This window comes from Nycticebus coucang, chromosome 4 (genome assembly GCF_027406575.1).
Source record: "Nycticebus coucang isolate mNycCou1 chromosome 4, mNycCou1.pri, whole genome shotgun sequence".
NCBI lineage: Eukaryota > Metazoa > Chordata > Mammalia > Primates > Lorisidae > Nycticebus > Nycticebus coucang.
The window spans coordinates 142,434,939-142,452,412 of NC_069783.1; the positions used below are offsets into that span (position 1 = coordinate 142,434,939).

The 17,474-nt window shown below is 42.9% G+C and overlaps 1 protein-coding gene across 5 annotated transcripts in view; it reads left to right on the top strand.

Annotated features, from left to right (window-relative positions):
* LOC128583199 (tetratricopeptide repeat protein 28) overlaps positions 1-17,474 on the top strand; it is an 882,203-nt gene that overhangs the window by 740,441 nt on the left and 124,288 nt on the right. For all 5 annotated transcript variants that reach the window (XR_008379421.1, XR_008379422.1, XM_053587214.1 and 2 more), the window contains 2 exons: positions 11,741-13,082; positions 14,317-14,840. Coding sequence is in view for 3 of the 5 variants with exons in the window: in XM_053587214.1 (XP_053443189.1) it covers positions 11,741-13,082; positions 14,317-14,840 (1,866 nt within the window). In the remaining 2 variants the exon portion in view is untranslated. The remainder of the gene's footprint in view (positions 1-11,740; positions 13,083-14,316; positions 14,841-17,474) is intronic.

Sequence of the window (17,474 nt, forward strand, 5' to 3'; positions counted from 1 at the left end):
TTAATTCACCTCAATGATATAACAGTTTTGAAAATATTGAGTTTCAAGTTACTGAGGTATATCCAGGTAGACATATCCTGTAGGCAGTTGGATTGATGAGACTAATGCTTAAGAGAGAACTCTGAGCTAAAGGTGCCTGTTTGGGAGTCTTGGTTCCCAGTGTCATGTTATTAAATGAGATCCAAAAAGAGAAAATTTGTATGTTACTGACATTATTATTATTGCTGCTACTATTTTTTATTGTTAGGAAGGTGTTCCCTTACCCTTATTAATAATTGTCATGAAATTTGGAGGAATCCCATAGATAGGCATTTTTAATTTATCTTTTTAATGAATTATATTTCACAGATAAGACACTGGTGAAAAGGATCAGTCAGTAAGCCAGGTTTCCAGTTTCTCAGTCTTTTGCTTAAATTATTGGATACCAGCCCAAGACTTTCCAATTAATTAGCTTTGATGATTTATTTTAACAAGTTCAATTGGATGACAGTATAGAAATGAAGTTGTTTTTTCAGATTATTAATTAGTAGTGCCAGAGTATAAAATTATCTCAAAGCACTGATTCTTAACTTGGTGCTGTTGGCATTTGGAGTATGACAACTCGTCACTGTGTAGGACTTTCTCACATGGTGCAGGCTGTTTAATAACCCTGGCCCCACCCACAACTTGCCAGTGTGCTCCTCCAGATTTTTTTTTTTCTTTGAGACAGTGTCTCGCTTCATAGCCCTGGATAGAGTGCAGTTGTGGGATCACAGCTTGCTGCAGCGTTGAACTCCTGGGCTCAAGGGATCCTCCCACCTCAGCCTTCTGAGTAGCTGGGACTACAGGCATGTGCTACCATGCCTGGCTAATTAAAAAAAATTGGGGGGTGGGAGGCTTGGCACCTGTGGCTCAAGCGGCTAAGGCACCAGCCACATACACCTGAGCTGGTGGGTTCGAATCCAGCCCGGGCCTGCCAAACAACAATGACGGCCACAACCAAGAAATATCCGGGCGTTGTGGTGGGCGCCTGTAGTCCCAGATACTTGGGAGGTGTAGGCAGGAGACTCACTTGAGCCCAGGAGTTGGAGGTTGCTGTGAGCTGTGATGCCACGGCACTCTACCCAGGGCGACAGCTTAAGGCTCTGTCTCAAAAAAAAAAAATTTTTTTTTTGTAGAAATTGGGTCTTGCTGTGTTTCCAAGGATGATCTCAAACTCCTGGCTTCAAGTGATTCTCTTATATTGGACTCTCCAAGTGATGAGATTACAGTCATGAAGCACTATGCCCAGCTTATTCTCCACGTATATGGACAACCAAAAATGCCCCCCCTTTCCTATTTCCAAATGCCCTATAGGGAGACCTCCTCTTCTATATGCACACACTAAAACGCTTAAAGAAATAAGTTCTAATCTTACATAACATGCAGAGATTAGCTGTGATATACTCAGAGTCCTTAATTTTACACTCTCCTTACTTGAGATGATCTGGTCTCATCCCTTTGATACTTAGGAAATATGATGGCATCTGAGACTTATAGTGAATTATAATCTAGGAAAAGAATGGTAGGGGGAGACTATGGTCATTGAGGCTGTTTGGTATAATGCCTATCCTCTAGAAAATGGAGCATCTCACCGTGGCATTCACTGTTTCACTTGGTCTTCATAATAGCCTTCTGAAATAGATAAAAACCTGAGGCCAGAGGGCGGCGCCTGTGGCTCAGTCGGTAGGGCACCGGCCCCATATACCGAGGGTGGTGGGTTCAAACCCAGCCCCGGCCAAATTGCAACCAAAAAAAAGAAATAGCCGGGCATTGTGGCAGGCGCCTGTAGTCCCAGCTACTCGGGAGGCTGAGGCAAGAGAATCGCTTAAGCCCAGGAGTTGGAGGTTGCTGTGAGCTGTGTGAGGCCACGGCACTCTACCGAGGGCCATAAAGTGAGACTCTGTCTCTACAAAAAAAAAAAAAAAAACCTGAGGCCAGGAGACATAGTAACTTTCTTCTTAAGAGCACATGATAGGAAGTGGTAGAACCAGGAGTAAGGTATCTTTTGATTCTGGTCATGGGGCTTTTCTATCATAAAGCACTATCTCCAAGAAACTAGAACTTCTGGATTATTAAATCTGGTAGAACAGAATCCACAAAACAAATTGCAGCACTTAAGCTGCAAGGTTGAGGAATGGCAAGCTAAAGGGGTAAGCAGATTACTAAGGCAAAGTCAACTGAGCATGCACCACATTTATAAAGGAGTTTTTGATTACATGCTTTAATATCAGATGATGATACATTGGAAATAGACAACAAGATCCAGGAAAAGAGCCCAAACATGCAGCACTAGGGCTAGCATAGTTGTTATGTAGTTTCATATTTGAGTCAGAGCTTCCTGGTAGCAGAAGCAAAGAGAGAAATACAGTCATGCATCATTTAATGATGGAAATATATTCAGAGAAAGGCATCACGAGGCGATTTCATCATTGTGCAAAACATCATACGGTGTACTTTCACAAACCTAGATAGTATATCCCACTACACATCTAGGCCATATGGTAGAGTTTTTCAACCTTTCTTTATCTCACGGCACACTTGAACCTATAGTCAAACTTCCTCAGCCTCTTAAATTATGTTGATCAAAAAAAAAAAAGTAAAAAAAGAATATACTTACTGAGCTTTGAACTTCTTTTGAAAACAATTTAATTAATGATCTTTAAAAATTTTTGCGGCATACCTAAGATCCTCTCACAGCACACCCGTTGAAAATCACTGCTATATGGTATAGCCTCCTGCTGCCAGGCTAAAAGCTGTACCGCACGTTACTGTACTGCATACTGTAGGCAATTGTAACAGAATGGTAAGTATTTGTGTATATAAACATAGAAAAGGTACAGTAAAAATATGTTATAATCATACGGGACCACCATTGCCTATGTGGTCTGTCATTGATCAAAATATCATTATGTGGAGCATGACTGTTTCCACTGCCTTAAAGATGGGAACACAGCATTACCTGGGGGGGAAGGGAAGCTGAATTCTAAAATAAATTTCTCAAGAAGGTTTTTATATAAGGGATTCCGGTGATAGAATATATGGTATCAATGAAAGTTTATATCAGAGATTATAGTAATTATTGTGCTTTTTCTAATAGGAATAATCAAAAACAAATCAACTCATCTGAGGGCATGATGATAGCAATTCACTGAAGCCTATTCTGTGTGGGTCCAAAGTAATTTGGTTCAAGTTTACAGATTTTAGTGGTCTCACTGGATCCAGCACTAGAATTTAGAGCATCCAGAGGCACAACAACTCCTCAGGAAACTTCCATTAATAGGTGTCTCACACAGTCTGTGTTAAGATACAGTTTGAAATTATAGACTGTGACAAAGGCTTGGGGGGTTGATATTGGATAGTGCCAGGTTCTGCTACAGTAACAGCCTACAGATCTTATGGCCTAAAATAATGAAGTAGTGTATTCATACAACACTTACCACAGTTGCAACCCTCAGGGTCAGCTCCTTAATCCAGGTCTCCTTGGCTCTATCTTCCTACATCTGCCCCATCACATAGCTTCCATGGTTGGTGTAGCAGGGGAGAGAGAACATGGCGTACTGCACTTTCAGCTCTTACACACTTCTGTCTGGAAGCAACACATCACTTCTGCCCGCATTTCATTGGGCACAGCAATCACTTGGCTGTGCCTTGCTTCTCATGCACAGGGAAATCCACACCTGTACACAGAAGAAAACCAGATGGTAGGAAACATCAGTAAAGTCTACCACAGACAGGGAAGAAAGGAAATCCAAGCCAAGTGAATGGGACAGGAAAGTTACTCACAGGTGGAAAAGGTAGGGCGGGATGGAGCAGAAGGGTCTATGGGGCCGCTCTGTGGCAGGATAGATAGCATGGGGGAGCGTCAGGCAGGGATGGCTGGGTAGGAGCAGATAGAGAAACTCCGCAAAGGCCACTTTAATTGGTCTACACTGTGTAGGCCAGAGGGACCCTCTGAAGGTGTTCCAAGAGATGGGGCTGGTTTCAGCAGCTCTCTCAGCATTTTAGTGATTTTACCCCATGACTTGAAACAAAAGAAATGTTTGTTTCATATTGAAACTGACTCTTTATAACATTCTCTGCATTGCTAACTTATGAGGCTGCCTCCCACCTCTTATTGTGATCCAGAATGAAAACCAGGCACACTTTGCCTTTTCCAAACAGTGACTAATGGCGGGTCTTGGCCAGGCAGGCCCAGCATATTTTTCACTCTGCTCTGGGCTTCCCACCAAGTCTTTCACAGTGGCACAGCCAGAGCCGTTAGGGATGCCTGTGCCTAGCACTTCCTACCTCATCATCCATCACCACAGCACCCCTCTCCAGCCACCTCCTTTTTAATAGGTTTAATTATTACTTCCTCTACTTCATGGCACAATTAATCTTTCCCACTGCCTCAGGATTTACAGCTGCACAGGCCCAGGGAATTCTGAGCTATTCACCTGCAGTCTTGGTCTTTATCCCAGGGAAATAGGAAGTGGGGCTATGTATGAAAGCAGTGGAATATTCCTGGGTTCTTGAGGGCGCCAGGCTGCCTCCTTTTCACTGCTCATTCAGTCCAAGCCTTAGGGCTCTGTTCCCATTCATCCGAAAGAGGAGTCTGGAGGGGTGGGGCCAAGTAATTAGGACATATTTCTCTACATTTGGAGAAATGTATGTATTATAAATAAATAATACATTTAGTCTATAAAATGCGGGCTCTATAAAATAACCATATTTTATTTCCTGCCAAAAGGTAGGTAGTTTCCACTGGAGTGTGGTTGTGAGAGGGAGGAGCAGTGTATAGGGATTTTTCAACTTTGTTATAGCAGGCTCCTTAGAATTGAGATAGAAGGAAAGGGCAATTGGGATCTGGGACAGAATGCCACTGAACTCTTCAGTGTCACTGAAGATATCCTCAACTGCTATTGAAGCAAAAGAAGATAACAGGCTCATAACTTCACTTACCCTTTGGAGGAGCAGGCACAGCCTGTGTGGGTTTAGTAGAAAAAGTAGATGTAATTAAGTTAAAGAATGGCAGAATAGATGTGTGATGGCCTAAGAGTTCTCCAGAGGTGACACCCACACAGATTAAATCTGCTTCCTCTTACTACATTCCTGAGTCCTTAGGGTTTTCTGTTCTCTAAAGTATGCTTCTTGTCTCTCTATCTACAAACTTAGCCAGGCCATCAATCTGTTCATATACAACTGCCACTAGCTTGGTTTGCCACAGCATATACTAATGTTAATAGAGAAGAAAGAGGCACAGAATCATGTCTCCCTTTTATTAGAGGGCATTCTAGCTAAGGAGAGTGGGTGAAAGAGCCTGGACTCCTGAGACAGAAAGTCTTAGTTCTGGTACCAATGCTACTGCTTAGAGTCGTGTGGGCCTGAGTGAGCTCTTGAACCTTTGGGTCTCTGAGACCACAGTATCAACCTTGCAAGATTGTTCTGAGGCATGAATAAGATCATGGAGCTGAAAGCCAGGCACAGAGAAGTTATCAAGAAAAGCTTATCTGTCAGAAAGAGGCTTATGACTGAAGTCAAATGACACGTTATTTTGGAACTACCTGTGTTAAAAAATATCTATACTTTTGCTGTCCTCCACTGGCAAACACAATGGAGATATGTCACCAGGTACATAGTCACCTGCAAATGTGTTAGATAAGATGTCCAATTGGTTGCACTTTTAACGTAGCACTTTGCTCTTTTGCTTCCATTCCAGCCGTCTGTTTACTAATCAAATCTGTCCCCTCCTTCGCACCCCCACACTTGAGATACTTCAGATACAGTGTAGAATCAAATGTGAAACTTGAGAGGGAGAGGCTTCTGGGAACCTACAGATGAAGAGGGTCAGAATAATGGGTCCTCTGAAGAACCTGGGGGCACTTCTACCAAACAGGAGGAGGAGGATTGGGAGGAAGAAACAGCACCCTTCCTGTGATGCGGGTTTTCTCAGCTGTGCTTTTATTTGTGCATTTATTAGAGTGACAAAATATCACTCTATCCTTTAAGATTGTTTGAAATGAAAGGTACAAATCAAAGCAATGGGACAAAGTACTGTCCCACTGATGTCAGTCTACACACTTCCTCCCAGCCTGCAGAAGGATGTGGAAGCTGGTATAGCTATAGAGGCTGGTGACCAGCCGGTTTCTCTCTCAATTCAGGTCCCAGAGACAGAAAGCAGGACTTAAATGTCCACGTCAGGACTACAAGGAAGAGTTTCCAAAAGGCTACAGAAGAATATGCAATGAAAATGGAAATTTTTACAAATGCACACAGATAGAGAGATTAGTATTAGGAACTCCCTTCTACTTATAACTTAGTTGTCAACATCATGCTAGTCTTGTCATCTATTTTCATAAACATACACACACACACTGGATTATTTTTAAAGCAAATCATAGACACCATAAACGCTTCCATATGGTTTTCTACCTGATGAGAACTTTATAAAGAATAGCTACTGTCCCGGGTCACACCTAGTGAGACTAACAACAGTTACTTCATGTCTCCAGCTTATTTTGAAAGGCGATGGACTGAGAACTGCTAAGGGCACACCGGTCTGCGAGTCCTCACGTCAGCTTTGAACCATTCACTTAGATCTTCTCACCAGGCCTTGGACACACTCTCTAAATACTGGTCATCCTGTGCTTAGATACCATGTTATAGTTTACAAAGCCTATTGGTACATACTATTATGTTTCCCATGCCGTTTCTTTGAGATGTGAGAGGGCCTTTTCCATTTCCCAAATCCTAGGTTTCCTCTGAGAATATCTGGGGATTTGGCTAGGATGGAGCAGAACTCAAACTTTTTTAAAGCAGAGGGGAAGAATAGATGAGCTCTTAAGTCCCAGTTGGGTTGTGCACTATTATTAATCATAACAGTATTTTCAGTAAATGAGAAGGACGCTTTCATTGTTTGTGGAAGTACACTGAGGACTTACTTTAAGAGAATTCACAGGAGAAAAGGGAGCCGGAAGTCACTGCTAAGATGCTGAATGTTCTAGTTTTAGTAGTTTTTCTATTCATGCCTCCCTAGGTCTTTGCTTGTAATGGCTAATAATGAAAGCACAATGTATTGAGCACTTACTTTGTCCCAGGCACTAATGCTAGTTTCTGCTAAGCACGATCCCATTGGACCTCACAACAGCCCTTTGAAATAGGTATTATTCTTCCCATGGCAGTGACCATTCCTGACCCATAGGTGGAGGCCTGCTGTGGCAATGTATAAATCCATAACCATGTGTCCTTTCTCCACACGCCCTCATGAGAACTCAGCTTTGTGAGGATCTTCTGCCCCATTAATCTTCATTTAATTCCCCTCCCTGCAGCACGTTGTCACCTAGCACGCCCCTGCTGACAGGCCCTCTGTAAGTCTTCATCTGAATGACGGCCCTGGAAAATCAAGCTGTGGTCTCGAAAGGGAAGGAGGATCTGCAGATTATCTCCTCAGCATGTGCAGTCACTCTGCTGGCAGCTCTCGGGGCTGCTTTTATGTTGCTTCAACAAAGGGAAAAGCTGCCGAGAGTGTGTAATGTTCCGTTCAGAATTCCCCAGGCTGGCAGCAGCCGGGACAGTAGAGACAGAGGGGACATGAAAAATTCCCAGCTCACCCACATCCATCTCCTGTTACCCTTGTCTGTGTGTGGAAGTCTTTGTTTTGAGAATCTTCCTCTGGTTCTTTATAGGCTCTTGGAAATGTAAGATGAGGAGGAAAGAAGGAGAGCAGGAGAGCGCATAGAGCAGCTGGCTGGAGATCAGATCATTTTGCCATACCCCGCAGGCAGTTTCTTTCACAAATCATTGAGCCCTGGGTAGCCATTACCATCCCAACTGCTTCCTATTAACTAGCCCAGACTCTTAAGGCCTTGAGACTAAGAGAAATAGAATTCCTTTCCTTTCTTACACTCTAAATACTGCTCATACCATTTTTACATACCATGTTATAGTTTCTAAAACATATTGATACATATGATTATGTTTCTTATACCATTTCTTTGATTATAACCTGACCTTATGAGAAAGAAAAGGCAAAAATTGCCAAAATATTTTCAATTAAAAAAATAAGAAAACAATGGCTCCAAGACATTAAATGACTATGTCAAAGACACTCAGCTGAATGAAGTGGGAGGGAGGCTTGTAAAACAGAACTTCTGACCTCATCCTGTGCCTTTTCTCTTATGCTGTGCCCTCCGAGGAGAGCCAGGTTCCTGTAGGAGGGTAGGGGGCCTAGCAAGGAGCTCTTTCCTTTGGTGGAGATGGGACATATGTGAAAACCAAGCTTAACTCTGAGCACCTTCTCTGAAGGTCTGTCAGTGCTTGCTTCTGTTATCACATTAGTACCCAAGTGATCGCATTGGCTTACAAAATCATTGCAATAAAATCCAAAAACTGTGGAGGAAAAAGATCATTGCAAAGACATCATGGTGGGAGAATATACTCTGAAGGTGATGTGGGCTTCTGCTGCTCTCCCTAGCGCTGGCTCTGTTCGTTACTATGGACTCATGGAAGGGCAGATATTTTGATCCCCATTTTAGAAATGATAAAGCTGAGGAGAGAATAAATGATTCATTTCTTTTAAGGATACATGGAAATTTAAAATGTAAAAATTTTCTTTTTAGATAAAAGTAGTTTAGGAATACATGTTAAATTCAGGTCTTTAGAACTGAAATGTTTCTGTCACTAATAATGTTTCAGCATTAAAAAGGATTCCAGATGATTGAAAAGCTTAGGTTTTCTAACCTTGAAACAGGTTCTGAAAAGCTCTGATTCTTCTAGTTGGATGCCCGTAATATCTCCAAACCCAGGGGAGTAACCAGACCCAGTACCCACGAATATTACTGGTCTTATTGTAACAGAGTCCACAAACACTTTTTTTAAAATCAAAGATTATGTGTTTATCATAGAAAAAATATTTAAATTACAGACAAGAAAAAAAGAAAAAAATCCTGCAGTTCTACCACCCAAAGATTATTAGTGTTAATGTTTAAATAAACTTTTTGCTATATGTGTATATTGATATGATATTATGATATATGATATTATGATTTTTGATATAATGTATATACACATATGATATTAAAGTTTTTATAAAATATTTTGTGACCATATAGCCCCTTAATATATTACAAGTTTCTTTCCATGTCAATATATAAATTATCTTACCATTTGTAATGTCACCATATTTATTCCACCGTATTTATCTAGTTTTAGTTTTAGGATTTACTTATTTTTAAATTATGAAATATTTTACTCATTAAAAAATATACAGAAGAGGGCGGCTCCTGTGGCTCAAAGGAGTAGGGTGCTGGCCTCATATGCCAGAAGTGGCGGGTTCAAACCCAGCCCTGGCCAAAACTGCAAAAAAAAAATACAGAAGAATTATCATAGTTTATTTAACCTCTGTCCCTTAAGAACTCCCTTTCCTGGAAGCATATAATGATTTCAGTAACTAAATTTTACTTTGCAGTTTATAATGCACTTGCTTGTATGAAATAATAATTTCATTTGATCTTCACTACCACCCTCCAAGGCAGCATTGTTTCCTTGGTATCATGATTATTATTTTCTTCATTTTATGGATAAACCTACATAAAGCTTAGGAAGGCTAAATAATTTTCCCAACACCTCAAGTCCAGTTATTATCAGAGAGATAGCTGGGTCCCAGGGCACATCTCCCACAGGGCAGGGGAGGGAGTCAGGACCAGCACAGTGGCCCAGCGGGCCCACCCTGCACTTGCCCTCACCCTGCTCTGACTGTACCATTGATCATGTGTACTGATGGTATTTGTTTCTTGACTGTCTCCCTTTTGACCTTGCATGCTCTCTGGGGAAAGAGGCTTCTATCTACATTTCTTTCTCTACCTCTACCGCCCACCGCAGTTCTAATGTATAAGAAACATTCGTTTGCTGGGTGAGTGAGTGAATGAAGTGTGTGTGGAGGTGAGCAAAGTGTGGAGGCTGGGTTTTGACAGCTTGCTTTCTTAGCGCCTCTATTTTCAGTTCAGACATTCTAACTAGATCCCATCTTGGGTTTTTTGAATTTTTTGTTCTGCACATTTTAGTCATCTCTGCAAAGGTCACATGTTGATGTATAGAAAAGTGTATTCAAAACTAAGGACAAAGAGAAAACTGTTTGCATACTAGGTTTTCTCCACCTTTTCTAGTGGTCCCTACTCTAGCCCTGACTGGGAGGAACCAGGCTCTTCTTAAAGCCACTGTGTAGGGCGGCGCCTGTGGCTCAGTGAGTAGGGCGCCAGCCCCATATGCCGAGGGTGGTGGGTTCAAACCCAGCCCCGGCCAAACTGCAACAAAAAAATAGCCGGGCGTTGTGGCGGGCGCCTGTAGTCCCAGCTGCTCGGAAGGCTGAGGCAAGAGAATCGCGTAAGCCCAAGGGTTAAGAGGTTGCTGTGAGCCGTGTGACGCCACGGCACTCTACCCGAGGGCGGTACAGTGAGACTCTGTCTCTACCAAAAAAAAAAAAAGCCACTGTGTAAGTTACCATTATGCTAACCCTCATGTAGAACAGCTTTACAATTATGATATTTATATATCTCATTTTGAACTGCTTATTAAAACAACTGCTAAGCTTAGCAGCTACAGCAGAGTTGGTGAGAATTGTCTGAAGCACTATTGTTGTGATTATAAAAGCAGTATAGCAGTATTACAAAAATTTTAGAACAGAAATCATTAAAATCATGTCACCTAACAAGGCAACTATTTTTAGTTTTGCATTATCCCCTCCAGATCTTGTCCATATGCACATATTTATTTTCCTGGTTGTTGTCAAAGGAAACATGCAGCATTGTTTCCTGCTTTTTCCCCTTAACCTGACTATATCTTTCCCATTTTTCTGCATAGACTTCACAATTATCTTTTTAATGACTGCATAATCTTCGACTGAATTGATACACCAAAACGTACTTATCCAGTCCCCTAGTGTTTGGCGTTTAAGATGTTCCTGATTTTCCACTAGTCCATAATGCTGCAGTGAAGATTATCATATATACCTTTATGCAAGCTTTTATGTTTGTCAAATTATATCCTTAGGATACTTTCCTTTAGGTAAAATTGCTGGGTCAGAGTAGAAGCATGTTTGTGGGTCTTGCCATGACACTGTGGAAAGGTTGCCCCTGTTTATTTCTCCAAGCAGTTGATATGTTTACCAATTTCAGGGCAACCTCATTAGTATAGGGATTGTGTTTGAATTTTTTTTTTTTGCTAATTTAGTAGACATAAAATGGTACTTCAGGGTTGTTTTATTTTGCATTTCATTGATTATTAAAGAAAATTAGCATGTTCCCCTGTGGTTACTCTTTGTGTTTCTTTGCATGTGAGTTTTCTGCTAGCACTTACTGTTCCTCGTTGCTTACTTTAGTTAATTGGGATCTTGATTTTTTTTAATTAAACTGAATGAAACCTTTATACGCAATAACTATTGAATTTTTTCATGTGTTTCATATGTTTTCCAGTGTTGTGTTTGCCTTTTAATTTTAGATAGATATTTGTAGTACAAAATTTCTTATTTTTGTAATCAAATCTGTCAGTGTTTTCTCCTTTTGCTTCAAAGCTTAGAAAGCTATCCTCCCTCTGGAGAAAGGATAAATATTTAATTCTACCTTCTGTTATTTTAAATTCTTTAATTCATCTGGATTACACTTTACTATAAATGGAGTTGCAAATTACATTTCTTTTAAAGTTGCTAGTCAGTTATTCCAATTTTATCCTGTTCTTCCATTCTCAGGAATTATACACCAGATGAAAGGTGATTATGACACTGCACTGAAACTCCACAAGACCCACCTGTGCATCGCCCAGGAGCTGAGTGATTATGCAGCCCAGGGCCGTGCCTATGGGAATATGGGCAATGCCTACAATGCTCTGGGCATGTATGACCAGGCAGTCAAGTACCACCGACAGGAGCTGCAGATCTCCATGGAAGTGAACGACCGTGCCTCACAGGCCTCCACACATGGGAACCTTGCTGTGGCCTACCAGGCTCTGGGGGCCCATGACAGGGCCCTGCAACACTATCAGAACCACCTGAACATTGCCCGGGAGCTGCGAGACATCCAGAGCGAGGCTCGAGCACTCAGCAACCTGGGTAACTTCCACTGTTCTCGGGCAGAGTATGTCCAGGCTGCCCCCTATTATGAACAGTACCTCCGGCTTGCTCCTGATCTTCAAGACATGGAAGGAGAAGGGAAGGTCTGCCACAATCTCGGCTATGCCCATTACTGCCTTGGAAATTACCAGGAGGCGGTGAAGTACTATGAGCAGGATCTGGCACTGGCCAAAGACCTTCACGACAAATTGAGCCAAGCAAAAGCCTACTGTAACTTGGGCCTAGCATTCAAGGCTCTGTTGAATTTCAGTAAAGCTGAAGAGTGTCAAAAGTACCTACTGTCTCTAGCCCAGTCCCTGAATAATTCCCAGGCTAAATTTCGAGCCCTAGGGAACCTAGGTGATATATTCATCTGTAAAAAAGATATAAATGGTGCAATAAAATTCTACGAGCAGCAGCTGGGCTTAGCTCATCAGGTAAAGGACAGAAGACTGGAGGCCAGTGCGTATGCAGCCCTAGGCACTGCATACCGAATGATCCAGAAGTATGACAAAGCCTTGGGTTATCATACGCAGGAACTGGAGGTATATCAGGAGCTGAACGACTTGCCAGGGGAGTGCAGAGCTCATGGGCACCTGGCTGCTGTCTACATGGCCCTTGGGAAATACACAATGGCATTCAAGTGTTATGAAGAGCAGCTGGATCTAGGGCAGAAGCTGAAGGATCCGAGTCTAGAGGCCCAGGTCTATGGCAACATGGGCATCACAAAGATGAACATGAATGTGATGGAAGAAGCCATTGGCTACTTTGAGCAGCAGCTGGCCATGCTGCAGCAGCTGAGTGGAAATGAGTCCGTGCTTGACAGGGGCCGGGCCTATGGAAACCTGGGGGATTGCTACGAAGCCCTGGGTGACTATGAGGAAGCTATCAAATACTATGAACAGTATTTATCTGTTGCTCAGAGTCTAAATCGCATGCAGGACCAAGCCAAGGCTTACCGGGGTCTAGGAAATGGACACAGGTAAAAATGACCAAGGATTTTTTTTTTGATTGATAGTTCTGCACAAATTGCAGTTGGCAACTTCATGTTTGCATGGCAGTTTATTAACCCCCACAATTCTTTCAACTAAGCAGGTGATATTATTCCCCTTATGCTATGAAGGAAGAAACTAAAGCCCAGAGAGGTCAGATTAAGACCTAAGATACACAGCTTAAAAGGGACATCTGAGAGTCAAGCCGAGGGCTCTCTGACTCCAAATGCAATGCCTGTGAACAGCATTATAATGAGCAGGTTAACAGAGGTGCTAGGGATGGGAAAGGTGAATGAATCACTTCCTCAGATCTTTTCTGAATGCCTCCCACATTATATGAATGTGTTTATTAATATAACATATGTACCCATAGGTGTTGCTTTTAAGAAAATTCACCTGATAGTAGTGAGGGATGAATAAACACGCACTAGGTAGGTAGGTACCATGCATCACTCTAGGCACCGTGCATAAATATCTTACTTATAGTTACAGCTGTTTTGTACTCCTGTACATCTGTTATCATCTGCTGTGGGATGTGGGATTTACTATCACCTAAAACTGAGGCACACAGAAAGGAATTCACATGCCCCACACAACTGCTTTGGTCTGCTGCCAAGATCCATGTTGCTTCTGTTCTTACCATGTCATCTCTTAGTAGCACAAAAAGATGCACTGTTGGCCAAGCTGAAGCTTTCCTCCTGTATGTGGGGAACCCAAGAAGGTGTCTGTGTCTGCAGAATATATGGCCCCCACCAGATAGGCAGGGGATTAAGGCTCCCGGAGTGGAGGAAGGGCAAGGGTCAAACTAAATCTTCACCCACAGAGTGCTCTGAGAAGCTCAGGGTGAAGGATTTATAGCCACTGTAAAGAGATTTCTAAAACATAGTGTAAGCAGTAGTGGAAATTGGGAGGCCCAAAGAACCAAACAGTTCACTTGCTATCATTGTGCCTATTAATATATTTTATGTTTCCTCTGGGGTGTATATCCCATTGAATCTCAAGCTCTTGGGAAGGTCACTAAGGGATGACTTTTGAATTGCTTTCCAGATTATGAAATTCCTCTGCATCTCACTCTAAGGGCACATGATAGGTTTTAGCTAGAAGAGGAGTTAAGAGCTTCTATAGTAAGTGACAGTGACAAATGCTTTTCATTTTCTCAGGGGCTTTAGAATGTCTGCACCTGCACAAAATAATATCATTGCTTTTCTGTCTACTTCCCCACAGGGCAATGGGGAGCTTGCAGCAAGCCCTTGTGTGCTTTGAAAAGAGGCTTGTGGTTGCCCATGAGCTCGGGGAGGCCTTCAATAAAGCCCAGGCCTATGGAGAGCTGGGAAGTCTGCACAGCCAATTAGGGAATTACGAACAAGCCATTTCCTGTCTTGAACGCCAGCTGAACATTGCTAGAGAGATGAAAGACCGAGCCCTGGAGAGTGATGCAGCCTGTGGTCTAGGGGGCGTTTACCAGCAAATGGGGGAGTATGACACTGCCCTGCAGTACCACCAGCTTGATCTTCAGATAGCGGAGGAAACCAACAACCCCACATGCCAGGGCCGAGCCTATGGGAACCTGGGCCTGACTTATGAATCCCTGGGCACCTTCGAGAGGGCTGTGGTCTATCAAGAACAGCACTTGAGCATTGCTGCACAGATGAACGACTTGGTGGCCAAGACAGTGTCATATAGTAGCCTCGGAAGGACCCATCATGCCTTGCAGAACTATTCCCAGGCAGTCATGTACTTACAGGAAGGTAGGTGAAAGATCTATTGTGATCTCTTGATCTACTTGAGCTCAAGTACAGAGTCAGAAACTAAGACTCAGAGGGAAGTATGCCCAGTATGAGTATGCACTCCTCTGTGTGGAACGAGGGGCTCAGACCACATTGTAAATTCAGATCCAGACCTACAGTGTCCCTCATCAGATGTCCCTTGATAGTACTAAGATGTTTCATTGTCCAGACTACCTTACCCTGTTATCTCTGGATCCAGATTGTCCTGTTCTCTCAGTGACAGCATCGACTGCTCACCAGCTTCCCAAGGAGCTAAAACCCTCCCCGGTTTTCAAATCCCTGTCTAGAGTGAATAACACATTTTCCCACAAGTTGAACCAAGTGAGATTTTCTTCTCTAAAATTCTAAGGGTCTGAATCACAGGAAAATGATCATCTTCTCCAAGTTTTATTATCCATCTAGAAAACATCTAAACTATCAAAACTATATAGAAGTCAGTTCGGACACGGCAGCTGAGGTCTGACCCAGCAGGATCAGTCTGTGGGTACCAGGCTTCCTTCCCAGTGTTTATTAGCACAGTGCACGGGCTGGTGCCGCGCTAGGGTCTTGTTCCATGCAGGTCTGGAAACTGGAACCTGGCCATCAGGTCCCAGGCAGTGTCCTGAGCACGGTTAGTCCTTGGACTCTTCCTTCCTCCCAAAGCACAAGGCTCCCAGCAGTGCGTTTGCCCTCCGCGTCTTTACACTGGCATGAAAGCCCTTTCTCTCTCTCACAGGCACGCTACATCCTCTCACCCTAGAAAGGAAAAAGAACAAATGTGCTCTCTGCTCACTAGTAAAAGGAAACAGTTGCTGACTTTAAGCAAAACTCTCATTTATAGTTAGCATATGTAGTTTATTTAATCTGATTTAATTCTCACAATAAATAACTTTGAGAGGTGTATCTTTTTATTCTTATTTTTGTAACTAGTTCAGGAGGAAGGCTCAGCCTGGGTTTTCTGACCCAGGAACTACATCCTGTCTGGAGTGTCTAACCTGGCAAGAGAAAGCAGGGTTGGGCAGTTGTATCCCTCGTTACTCCTGAGCCCCAGTGATGAAGCCTGGAGGGAGGGGACCAGGAAGCAAAGTGGGGAATGGGCAAGGGGATGCTAGTTTGCTGCTCTCCTTTGCAAGGCACAGGGACTGTGCTGACTTGCAGGCTGGAGGTTACTAAGGGGCTGGAAGCTATCTCCTAGACTTTATTTGGTTCCCACTCTATCCAGGCGGGGCTCTGCCCCAGTGTGTTAAATGGGAATGTTGACTTTCGATTTCCTGAAACTTGACTGTGGTAAAATTCCGACAGACTAGGAACAATTCTCAGTTGAATTTGTGAAAACTATTAAATTCAGGCCCAGTATATGACAACTTTTCAGCTGTGTTCTTTTTGCACTTCCCGAAATACCGTTTCCATGAAACAGCTGGTTTGCCTGCGACATTGTAACATAATTCTATCTTTATGGGAAGTGCTCAAGTTCATTTTTATTGTTCCTTGTAATTTTTCAGTCTTGTGGAGATCTAAAAACTCTGATTTGTAGCATCTCTGTAGTGTCTATTTCATGGATGCATCACTAGCGAGCCTGTAACTGATGCCTTCCTTCGTGGGCCAGACCAGAAGCCTGTTTTCATGAACTCTAAGCTGGTATAGGTGCCGGACACCTGGAAGGTGCTTTCTGAGTGCTCTGAGTTGGGTCTGTAGCCTCTTGCAATGAGGGACTGGTTCAGTTGGAAACTACCCCAGGTTCTCTCTCTCCCAGCTTTCCTAGGGGAAGGGGCTACAGAAAGCATTGCCTTGGGCAGTAAAATCTCACAGGTGGGCATGGTCTGAGTCTTTTGAACAAGCTTTCCAGATGATATGGATGGACACCTTCTCATTAAAGCTGCTGGTTTAGGGCGGTGCCTGTGACTCAAAGGAGTAGGGTGCTGGCTCCATTATGCCAGAGGTGGTGGGTTCAAGCCTGGCCCTGGCCAAAAAAAAAAAAAAAAGAAAGAAAGAAAACCGCTGGTTTAATCCAGCCTTTTCTCTCTTTGCAAATGAAGAAGGGAACCTGGAACAATTTAGTGACTTTTAGGATAATGTAACCAGTCCCTGGCTAACTAGGGTCCAGGAGACCCAGATGAGAGGCTCAGATTCCTAAGAAGAAAAAGGAAGTAGAAGCTGGGCAGGACAGATACCATGGGCTTGTAACTCTTCATTATTGAACCCAGAGAGTGTCCCACATGCTGGGGATACAACATGAACAAAGCAAAGTCCCTGTGTTCACAGAACATGCTTTATGAGGGGAGCCTCAGTGAATTTTACTTCTGACTCAGTGACCTCGACCCGGCAGGGACATCTGTATTGAAGAATTAATGCGATTAGCTTGTTGTAGGTTTAAATAACCAGTACCCTCCTGGGTTTCTCCCAAGAACCCTCTTCTTTCATGCGTGTTCCTATTCTGTGAGTTATTTAAAATTATGAATTATTGGTGTACTGATAGTACCAGCTACTCTGGAGACAGAGGCACGAGGATCGCTTAAGATCAGGAGCTCAAGACTAGCCTGGGCAACATAGTGAGACCCTCCATCTCAAAAAAAAAAAAAAAAAAAAGAGCTATTTGTAGATTTGTTTGTTGTTGCT